The following is an 11,900-nucleotide window of genomic DNA, read 5'->3' on the forward strand; positions in this document are numbered from 1 at the left end:
ACATCTATGAGGGTCCATTTGGTTGCCAACTCTCCATCATTTAGCTTGGGACCACCAGGAACCTCCTCAAGTACCACTGGTGGTCACCACTGTACTATAGCAATAGTGGCCTCGCTAATAGATCTCTACTCGGTGGTGATGTATTGACTCACATGATGTCACAGCTCCCTCCCTCCCTCTGTTTGAAGAAACGGTGCAGGGCTCGAGTACGCAGGGAGGCTCTCGTTATGCCCAAACATAGAGATGGCTGGTGTCATTTTGCTGACGTCATAAACGGCTGACATCACCGACTGGCCTCTCTTAGTGGGCATTGCGGACATTCACTCCATGGCCGCGGGTAGTTTGAAGCTAGTATATCACGGAGGTGCAGAACAATGACCATGATCAAAGCCCTGTTCAGTTTGTCCTTTGGAAGTGCCCTGGGCCTCACGTTCCTCATGCTGGGCTGCATGTACCACACCTACTGGCCCCTTTTGCTCCTCGGCTTCTACGCCTTGTCGCCGGTCCCGTACTGCATCTTGCAGAGGACGGTGGATCACAACACGGACGTCCCCAGTAACGCATGCAGAGAGCTGGCCATGTTCTTCACCACAGGGATTGTGATCTCCGCCTTCAGCCTGCCCACTGTTTTGGCCAGAGCCGGCGTCATCACCTGGGGGTCCTTTGCGCTTCTGCTGACAGGGAACATCGTCATCTTCTTGACCATACTGGGGTTCCTTTACGTCTTGGGCTCCGAGGAGGAAGACCAAATAGTGTTAGGCCATACCTAAAGCGAGTCCAAGTCTAGACCAAGTCTGAGAGGGGGTGAGTACGAGTCAAGACCGAGTGTGGGAAGGGGTCGAGTCCGAGTCGAGGCGGAGACGAGTCATTCCAAAACCTATGCGGGTTCTGTAAGGACGCGCTGTGATTGGTCAGTCGCTGTGATTGACAGCCTAAACCTATCCCTAACGCCCCCATATAGACACGGCCGCCGGTCTGCATTTTGGTTTATAAACAGCGGTTTTGGTTTATAAACACTGTATACTAGTTGTGATTTGTGAACTTACCTGTCCCGATTGTGAATAGAGCAGCAGCATCCGCAGCTCAGCGCAGTCGGTACTCGGGAGAGCCCTCTGCACACTGGCTACTTCTGACCTCCTTCACGTTAATAGACTACACTCCACCAGAGCTGTGGGAGGCGGGTCATGTGTGCTAGCAGCAGCCGCCACCAGGCTCTGCCAATCTTTGGTCAACTCAACTGTCATTGCATCTCTGTATGTAGGCCTATTTATAATTACATTTTGCCGACAGCACAGGTGGGCAGCTGTGTGCCACAAATGCCTCTGGGCCCCAATCTAGTTGCGTTGTCTGCTTCACGCGAGACGAGTTTAATCAGATTTACCGAGACCAGGTACAAAAAGCAATCTTGATCTGAAACACTGCAATTATATTTGACTGGAAAAGCTCAAAATTAGGTTTACTACAGGCTGGTCAGTTCTATTATGCCTGGCCTACTACAATGAACTCTTCAAAAAGTATGCATGCATGCATGTTATATCCAAAACAAGCTACAAGAGCAGGCAGGCTCTTGTAGCTTCAATTCAATTCAATTCAATTTTATTAAAGTGTCAAATCACAACAAGTTGTCTCAAGACACTTTACAACCAACAAAGATCCACCCAGAGCAAGCAATATTGCGACAATAGTAACGAAAAACTCCCCTTTAAGAAGAAACATCAGGCAGAACCCGACTCTAGGGTGGCGGCCCGTGTCGGGGGAGAGGGGGGGTAGAGGGGGAATAGGAAGAAAGAATAGAGATAGACAGGGTGGGCTCTGTGGAGGGGCCTGGTCCACATCTGGTCCAGGTCGTGCTCCATGAGGCCGGGTCCACGGTCACACTTCTGATGGGCTCCATGAAGAGGCCTGGTCCAGCTTGGAGCTTGGAGCTTATCGATTCTGGTTCCTAACGGTTCCCTATTTCAGTTTTTGTAGAAATTGTATAAAATAACAGACTATAATATCCAGTCTATAAAATATAGGATAATAATATTGATGGCCAGCCCATGCACAGACCGGCCTAAATCAATTACAAAAATAATGAAATCACACTTGTGCTGCATAGTGTGCATATATCTGCAAGCAGCAATAGCAGGCCAAGCAATTAAAAAAACTATGCAATACGCACAATAAGCCATAGAAACATAGAACACTGAGAGAAAGAAGACCATATAATGAAGTGCTATTTTGCTTCCTGAACATATCTTCTTTCAAACTAATGCAAAATAAACATTCAAAATATTTTATTTATAATGTTTATTTTGGTATAGATTTCACCTAAATTGACCAAAATTTGGTATTTTGACAACAGGGTGATGGCCGTGTTACTAATGGCTGATCGATAGTTCACATTTGCGTGTTTGAACAAACTGATCAGATAATTGATTTGTCCTAATTGTGCAGGGACAGGACTTAAAATCTTTAGCGATCCAATGAATCAGGTGTTCTGCAGCGCTTTACTTCGTGCACTCTCTGCACAAGTCAGCCGGCAGACATTATTATTTGTGTGTCCTTTAAACTCTTATTATTATTTACTTCTTAGGGACTTCTTTTCTTTTTATATGTTGTGTTATCCTGAGTTGCTGTGCTGTTGATTTGTGTTATGTTATTAATGATCTGCCCTGCGTTCTCCAGTGACACTTCAGATGTCACGTCACGTGACATTTAGCCATTAGACAAGCTTATATAGCTGAGTATGAGAGACTTTGACGTGCGAGAGACGTTTGCCAATATCACCATGCACGCACGCCAGACATGCAGCGCCAATGGTGTTTTAATATCTTTATTTTATATCCGACACACACACACCGCACTTTAACCGTGCATGTGCCCCCTGCCACATTTGCCACATTCTACATCCATGCGTATCCACGATTAAACCAGGACTGATGTGGCATTTGATGTGAATGTGTGCATGGTGCATGTGCTCTTAGACCATGAGTTGGGACTGGGATATAGCAGCCCTCAGGAAAATAAGCACAGTTTTGGGGATCCCTGGACTAAATCTGAAAACCAGAAAACACAACAAAAAAGTGGCAGGGATCGAATACAATCGAGAAGAAGAAATATTTCTGTCTGTGTTAATAAATTATAATTTAGAAGGAATTGGATGAAATAATGTGACCCACCACAAAAAGTGCAGAATCAATCAATTATAATTTAGAAGGAATTGGATGAAATAATGACCCACCACAAAAAGTGCAGAATCAATTTGAGCATTTTTTTTTAATATCGTAAAATCCCATTGTTTTTAGCCGACTGTCTGGCTAAAAGATTAGCACTGTACCGTATTGGCTTATTGTAGCAGAGAACAAAGAACCTTTTCTGTGGGGTGGGGAACAGAACCTTGGGAACATAGGATTGCCATACAACTCTGTAGAAGACGGACAGACGGCCATCAAGTTGTCGCTTGATCCGTATAAAAATATAATAAGAGAAATGACAGCTCAAAATCAGACCTACGCGGACATTTCCACTTATTAAGTACAGTACAGATTATGTGTCACATGTCAGTTCCATCAGTTCACAGCACCTATCATTGAGCAAGCTATCTATTCTAAATTTAAGAAAAGCTGTCCTTAGCACAGAGCAAGACTGCTGGCCATCTCAAAACGCCACGATGTACGGCAACTGCTTTTCTAGTGTTTTTTTATTATGTTTTAGTGAATATTTATAAGCAATTTATGTTTTAGTGAACCTTTATAAGCATAAAGGTGGACACAAAAGTACTCCTATTACTAAGTAAACACAGCACTGCACTGTTTTATCTACAAATTGCAATTTTGTTTGCAATCATTACTTTGTTTTAAACATTCCCACTGTTAAATCTGAAATGGACTACCTTTCAGTACTCTGTCCCACATATGTGGAACTACAATCAGTTTTAAAATGGGATAATTTATTTTCACAGTTTGTGAAAACGCTGAGATCTGTTTGCACAAATGTCTGTTTATTGTCTTGTAATTCGTTTTGTTTAATGTTATGCTATATTTACTGTAATCATGGGAAATATAGACCAATTGCTCTCAGTCTCCGGTAAAAATGGGTCAATATGCCGACGGTCCATTGGTCCGATCGACAACCTACCTCAAACCCTCACCCTAACCCTAACCTCCCCCGGGGCAGACACCTAAACCTAACCACCCACCCATTATTAAAGGCTGACAACGTTTCGATCTGTGTTGATCTTCATCAGGTCATGGTGGCACCGCGACCCATGATGGACTTCTTAGTGTTTCTCTCAGGTTTTAAAATAATTAGATAACACTTTGGTCCAAACAGTGCCCCTAAAAGGCCGAAACTAGATGCTAAAATAGCAAATACCTCCACTACATCTGCATATTTTCCTGGAGAGCTGATATATGCTGGGATGAAGGCTGTCCACACGGAACAGAAGATCAACATGCTGAAAGTGATTAACTTGGCTTCATTGAAGTTATCTGGAAGATTCCTTGCCAAGAATGCTAAGAGGAAGCTGAGGAGTGCCAGTAAGCCAATATAACCTAGTAGTACTGCAAATCCAACTGTTGATCCCACCTCACACTCATAGACTATCTTATCACTGTGGTATTGTGTGTTTTTATGGGGAGTCGGTGAGGCAGACACAAGCCAGGCTGTGCAGATTATTGCCTGGATGGAAGTAAGAGCCAGAACTGTTCCTCTCTGCTGCATAGCACCAAACCACTTCATAATGTCTGCACCCCCAGGCTTGGAGGCCTTGAACACGGCCAACACCACCATAGTCTTTACCAGGATGCATGAGACACACAGCACAAAGCTGATACCAAATAATGCGTGTCTCAACTGACAAGTCCAGAGCCTGGGATGTCCAATGAACATAAGTGAGCACAGGAAACACAGTTTGAGTGACATCAAAAGTTGGAAGCTGAGTTCTGAGTTGTTGGCGCGTACCATGGGTGTGTCACGATGATAGACGAAGACGCCCATGACAATGGCACACATAATTGTGCCTAGTAATGAAATGGTTGTCAAGGAGATGCCCAGGGCCTCGTGGAAGGAAAGGAATTCCAGGCTCTTAGGGACACAGTTGTCGCGCTGGATACTGGACCAGAAGTCCTCTGGACAACTGGTGCACTCTGTAGAATCTAACAACAAGAGCAAGATTAAAGAGACAGAGAAGAACAAAATAATATCATAACCTACCTACTGCTACATAATGTAACTCTACCAGTCTCATTGCTTATTTCTCCCTCAGAGCAAGCAATGCAGTCAAAGCAGCAGACAGGTTCTCCTTTCCTTCTGGCCACACGGGTTCCAGGGGAACAGCTCTCACTGCACACTGACCGAGGAGGCTACAGAGGAAATTGAATCAGTCTCAGTCTGAACTAAATTACATTCAAATTATGAGTTCGACATTAGCCATTTTAGAAAGCCAAAGTGACCTTTGTAGATTCAAAGTTCCAGAAGATTTTGTCTTCATCAAGGATGAGTTCTTCATCTCCAGAGCCTGATTTCTTGACCACACCTACATTCTGAACCTTTGTGCTTCCATCAGGAAGCCACACCCAGTTCAATACATCATAGATTGGTAAAGCGTCACCTTTGTCATCGAATGATACATCATCACCAAACGATGTGGTGAAGTTGACCTTTTCCAGGTAATACACAAGCTAGAAATGGTGGAGATTGAGACTTAAAATAAATAAAATACTTCATACAATATGCACAATAGTACAACAACTACTACTACTATTGTCTAATAATATTTCCCCCTTCGTATTTTCCCTGTCATCTTTCCATTTATTTCACCAATGCCATAATTACACATTTATTATTATTTGTAAATCCAATTAGGAACATTAACAGGTCAACTGTGAATTAATATCCCACCTGCCATGGCTGTATTGTCTGCAAACTGGCACAGCTGTGCCTAACGAAAGGCCCTCTTCCTGACACACATTGCAACATGTCATGGAGGGCATGGGCCAGAGCATACACAGCCTTGTACACATTATACTCTCCCCTGAGGTCAGACACATCCAGAAGTTCAGTTTCTGCTGTTCCTAGGTCCTCTCGTCCAGTACACACCCTTCCTCCAGCATCCACCCAGTCAGATGGAAGAGGTGAAAATTGACACTGAAATGTGTGCTCCCAAAACTGCCTCACCTGAAGAAACACGAGATATAGTCAGGATTACCCTGTCACATGCCCATGACATCGGGGACCCCCATATATGAGTATAAAAGGGATAGAGATCTCCACATATGGGCATACTGGTCAGATCATCTTAATGGGGATTTGTTTTTCCTCAAACAATATACCACATAATCTTTAAGTTACTTGTGATTACTAATTTATTAATTACCATCTGAATATCACTTTGAAATTGCAACTTAAAATACAATATTAAACAAAAGACATACTATGGTATTTCCATGGACACTGTCAGGATCATTGTCAGGATGTATTTTCAACAAGAAGTGCTTGAGACCTGGTATCTCTCCATGATGGATGTCAACACCCAGGGTGCCTCTGAGGTACGGCATGTAGCGAGGCGTAGGGAGAATAGGATCTGTTGTCCAGCCCACACCAGCCAACCATTGCAGACCTGTCACATTCTGCTTTACCACCTGTTGGTGTGTGTGTGTGTGTGTGTGTGTGTGTGTGTGTGTGTGTGTGTGTGTGTGTGTGTGTGTGTGTGTGTGTGTGTGTGTGTGTGTGTGTGTGTGTGTGTGTATAAACACTGATGTTTAAAATATAGAAGATTAAAATAGCAATTTTGCCAATAACCAATAATGATACTGATTATTTATTTAGTTCATTTTTGTTGGTGTTATTATTTCCCCCTTTTGTGCCAGGGAAACAAATAAATCTTCTTTATAAAACTATTATAACTGTTCAGAATCTTTAGCTTGATAGGCTGCAGATAACCAACACACCAACATAACCAGCACAAAATGTATGCTCAACAAGAGACAATTATCGGCTACTGCCGATATTGTACAATAACAGCAAATATAGGATACCGAAATGTGGCTGATATATCGTGTATCCCTAATAGAAACTTCATGTTCAAGATATGGAGGGATGCCTTCCCATTAATATAAATAATTTCAGATTCCTTGTAGTTAAGGTTCCCTTCAAATGAACATGTACATTGTACAGTATCATAACACAAACCTCCTCCATCAGATTAACCATAAAGCTCCCATATGCAAATGCAATGACCACCTTCCCATCAATATGAATAATTTCAGATTCCTTTAAAGTTAAGGTTCCCTTCAAATGAACATGTACAGTATCATAACACAAACCTCCTCCATCAGATTAACCATGAAGCTCCCATATGCAAATGCAATGACCACGTGAGAAGTGGACGTCTTCATGGCGGTGACGATCCTCTGTATTTCTGCGGGGTCGTGGTCCCAGGGCAGAACCTCTGAATATGCCAGGCAGGCCAGACCAGACTGCAGGCCCAACTCAGACTGGAAGTTTTGAGCTGCGTCGCGACAATAGGCATTGTCACAAAACACCAGTCCTACCCAATTCCACTCGAACCGCCTCATAATCTGGAAGATAGCTTTCACCTGAATAAAGAGTGGAGGGATAAAATGCTTTAGGCTAGGTTCTTCAAATACATTGGTGGAAAGTAACAAAGTACATTTATTAACTGTATTCGAGTAGTCTACAGTGTTGAAGTACTACCCTATGTCGGGGTGAGACATCTCACCCCGACATATCAATTCAGAAAGTGAAGACAACTCCCTGGGGTGAGTTATCCAGTATTCAACACTTATAAGCAAACCAGATAACGATATGCAATATCTTATCACACTCACTAGAGGGAGGTATTTGTCAAGTGTGTGGAACATGTACTACTTTCAGTTCACCTGGAAGGCACCACTTGGAACTGTTCTAAAGAAGGATGGGTACTGATTCCGGTCACTCAGACAAGAGCAGGTGGCATAGTAACTTATCTGAAAAAGGTACAAAACAGAAGACACCTGTTCTGTAATCTGCTGCATTTGGTGGGCAGGGGGTCATCAACATGGCCGTACACGGACAAAATGTGGGTCTGTAGCAATGTTTTGATTTTATTTTTTACACACCATTAAAATGTTCTTATTTTGTCCTTGATTTGAAGACCCAATTACTGAATGTCAGTCTCCAGGTTTTCTTCAGAATATGTATGCCACTGATTCACTATGACACTATATGTATGGCACATTAGGAGTGCACTGGTACTAGTGGTTCCCAGTAGTGTTGTAGTACTCAAGTCCTTGACTCCGGCCTAGAGTCCGGTCTTGAGTCCACATTTTCATTTGCTCTGTCTTGTCTCGGTCTTGCATGTGACTCTGTCTGGGACCAATTAAGGGACTCTTCCCCCACTGAGTTCACTCGAGTCACAAGTCAATACAATGCAATGAAATAAATGTATTATACCCATATTATGAGGAGCCCATTCACATTAACATAATAAGAGAGCTGTCTAGTTAGAGCTTATCTTGTAACGGAGTTTAGCTGACACACCTGCCTGTTCTGCAGGGTTTTCTGTACCTAAAAAATGGTCTGTCGTTCTCGACTTGGACCAAACTGTTTTACTATATAAGTGATGTGTGACTTTTTAACAAGATAGGCACATAATACCGGCAATAATAAATCCTGCATGGTTAGGGTTTGGTTAAGGTTACACGCACGTGCGCGCGCACACACACACACACACACACACACACACACACACACACACACACACACACACACACACACACACACACACACACACACACACACACACACACACACACACACACACACACACACACACACACACACACACACTCCCTGCACATGCACTCCCTAACAGTGTGGTATAGGCAGTATTTTTTAGACAGGGTGGACAAATACATATCATTATGGGGGGTCATTGACATGAAAACATTTGAACACCACATAGAGAACTGTTAGGATTCGGAGTGGTTTAAATTACACATTACATCTGATCATGAGACATGCTCCAGGAAAATAATCAAACCTCTAACACATGCATTGTGCTCCAAACCTTTTGAAAACCTGATTCACACTCCATTCACAACCTGCTTTCTCTGCTCACATGCTCTCCTACAAGTAATGTCTCAAGCTGTAAAATACCAAATACATCATATCATGTTTTTAGATGGGTAAATAACCAATTTGAAAACATAGGCCTTTACATCATGGTAAAAGGGGATTCAATTAGGAACTTACCATGGGCACCATGTTCAAACCTAATATTCTAGAGATAGCTATAGCATTTGTTGAGGTACTACCACCGACAATTCCGAGCACTGGAGGAGACCCGACACAGCTCTCATCCAATCGAAACCTCTTCTCTCTCCCACTGACCAATAACAATGCTGCGCGGAATGCAACTCCAAGCGTGAGACAGTTATCGTAGATACTATATCCCAGAGTCACATTGGGTAGCAGGCCGGGGTTTCTGTTGATCTCATTGATGGCAAACGCCATGGTCTGTGCAAACCTAAACGCTCTAATGTGAAATCTAACACACAAAATGCCACTGTAACCGTGCATGATTTATCTTTGTAGAGATACACGACATCAACTAAACCTGTGCTATATCAAAGCAAGTTACTTATGGCCTTGCTTGCTATTGCTTTGTGTGATACTCACCCATAGCAAGTGGGGTCCTGTGGCTCAGAGGTGAAAGACAACTCAGGGTGCACAGAGTAGTAGTGGACATAAAACAAGCCACCCAGAACCACGTCCCCAGCCTTGTGCATTCTGCTGAGATTAAACTGTGCCTGTAACTCACAAGAAGAGGAGGGTGAGGAAGACAATGCAGAGAAGGAAGAGAACAATATCAAGGTCAAGTGCATGTATGAAAGCAGGTATGTGTCTAGAGAAGACCTCATGACTGTTATCCTCTGTCTATAACTCCCTCCCCCCTTCTCTAAATTCACTGTCCAGTTGCTACATTTTATACACAGTGCTGTGTCATCCCTTGTGTCACCTAAAGGCATTATGTAATCTTTCACAGCGCCCATCTAGGCAGCTAGCACACATTAGTAATCTTTTCATATCTAAATAATGGTGTCTGTGTGTGTGTGCTCTGCAATGTGGCCATCACACTAACCAGGGATAACTATCTCAGCAGGGCTAGATTGGCAACTATTCACCCGTTCTGTCTATGAAATACAGTATATGCGAAACATTTAAATAATAATAACTAGAACTGCAGTCTGTCGAGTGCCTACTTGCTTGTTGCACACAAGTATAGGCCAATGGCCTACTAGTGCGCAAGCAGAGTGCACAAGTAATTAACAACAATCACGTAATGTTGTAATTAATACGGATCAGTGACGGCTTTCGATGGTGACGTATATGTCGATCAGTGTCAGGTGGATTAAAGGAAATGCCTCTATGTATATGCATAATGTAATTTGTAAATTGATTAGCGGTATACTGTGGTTACTTTGCGTATGCCCCGTTTGATGCGTATGTATCGTAGCAGCATATGACGTCAGGATATAACATGGTACAACTACATGTAGCTCTCAATGATGACGTAATAAAAAATGTGGATTAAAGGACCCAATGCCAGAGTGTAATTGGTTTTCGATCTTCCATCAGTCTCTATCCTTTTAATACTCTATGTCGGAGCCCCCTTTCATGACGACGGCAGGCCCAGAAGAGAATTCCCCATTAATTTTTCCCATAGACATTTCAAAATGTATTTATTTAAAGACAAAGCCAACTCTTGTTGCGACAAATCATGACAATAAACACAATTGTTTGGGCCGATCAAATGGGCACTTTTGTTTTTCTTCTTTCTAATTATTTGATCGGCCCAAAACATTGTGTTTATTGTCATGATTTGTCACAACAAGAATTGGCTTTGTCCGAGGCTTAAATTATTTTAATAAATACTTTTTGAAACGTCTATGGGAAAAATTAATGGGGAATTATCTTTAGCCTGTCGTCATCGTTAAAGGGGGCCATGCTCTACCGCAATTAATTTTGGGCCACGCCTCTTTTTAGCTTAGATTGACTGGCCTATAAACCATGGAAGAGTGGAGGATTACGGTTGTTGTTATCTAGTTAAAGTGGCTGAGGTGTGAGGGAAAAACAAGTGTGAAGCCTAAGGCATCTTCATCTCCCCAGCTCCGCTCCCACATGACCAAATTACAGTCCCTTAGCTGAGTGTCACAATCTAACAGGCAGCTCCACCTCCACAAACACACAGACTAAATGAATGAACCCCAGGCATACGATCAGTGTTGCCAGATTATGTGAGAGAAATAAACAGCCATGGGGTCCATGGAAACAAGCCCAAAAGAAGCGACTAGGCTATTTTAAAATACCGATCTACGTACATGCAATTAAGCTCATGCACAGTAGCCTTAGCCTATGATATGATTTTACTGTCACAGTAATGGCCGTTGTGCAGTATCTGTTTATGTCAAACTGGCCTGTTCGAAACTATACAATTATACCAAGGCATTGGTACATATCTTCATCACGTCATATGCTGCTACGGGACATACGCATCAAACGACCCAAGTAACCACAGTATACCGCTAATCAATTTACAAATAACATATATACCGACACTGAAACATATCTTTATTACGTCACCATTGGGAGCCAGTTATATCAGTTTTACCCTGGCATTGGTACATATCTTCATCACGTCATATGCTGCTATGGGAAATACGCATCAAACGACCCTATAGTAACCACACCGCTAATCAACTTACAAATTACATAATTATACATATATACATAGAGGCATTTCCTTTAATCCACCCGACACTGAAACATATCACCATTGAGAGCCAGTTATATACCAGTACTTGCACGCTCTGATAGATAGATCTTTATTTGTCATTGCAACGTGTACAACA

General features: G+C 42.6%; 2 protein-coding genes across 2 annotated transcripts; one reads left to right on the top strand and one right to left on the bottom strand.

The window, feature by feature from the left end:
- Positions 1-374: 374 nt before the first annotated feature.
- LOC308326079 (leptin receptor overlapping transcript-like 1) lies at positions 375-1,195 on the top strand (the record flags this gene model as incomplete). Its single annotated transcript, XM_080778889.1, has 2 exons — positions 375-754; positions 1,066-1,195. 2 exons carry the CDS (start codon positions 375-377, stop codon positions 1,193-1,195), a joined length of 510 nt encoding a protein of 169 aa, XP_080635015.1.
- A 3,032-nt stretch (positions 1,196-4,227) lies between these two features.
- Positions 4,228-9,994, bottom strand: LOC308326080 (extracellular calcium-sensing receptor-like; the record flags this gene model as incomplete). The annotated part of the gene is made up of 10 exons (XM_080778890.1): positions 4,228-5,141; positions 5,225-5,348; positions 5,439-5,666; positions 5,887-6,162; positions 6,420-6,626; positions 7,311-7,583; positions 7,887-7,973; positions 9,241-9,514; positions 9,667-9,797; positions 9,980-9,994. 10 exons carry the CDS (start codon positions 9,992-9,994, stop codon positions 4,228-4,230), a joined length of 2,529 nt encoding a protein of 842 aa, XP_080635016.1.
- Between the last annotated feature and the right edge of the window lie 1,906 nt (positions 9,995-11,900).

This window comes from Protomyctophum bolini (assembly GCF_963924005.1).
Source record: "Protomyctophum bolini genome assembly, chromosome: 12".
NCBI lineage: Eukaryota > Metazoa > Chordata > Actinopteri > Myctophiformes > Myctophidae > Protomyctophum > Protomyctophum bolini.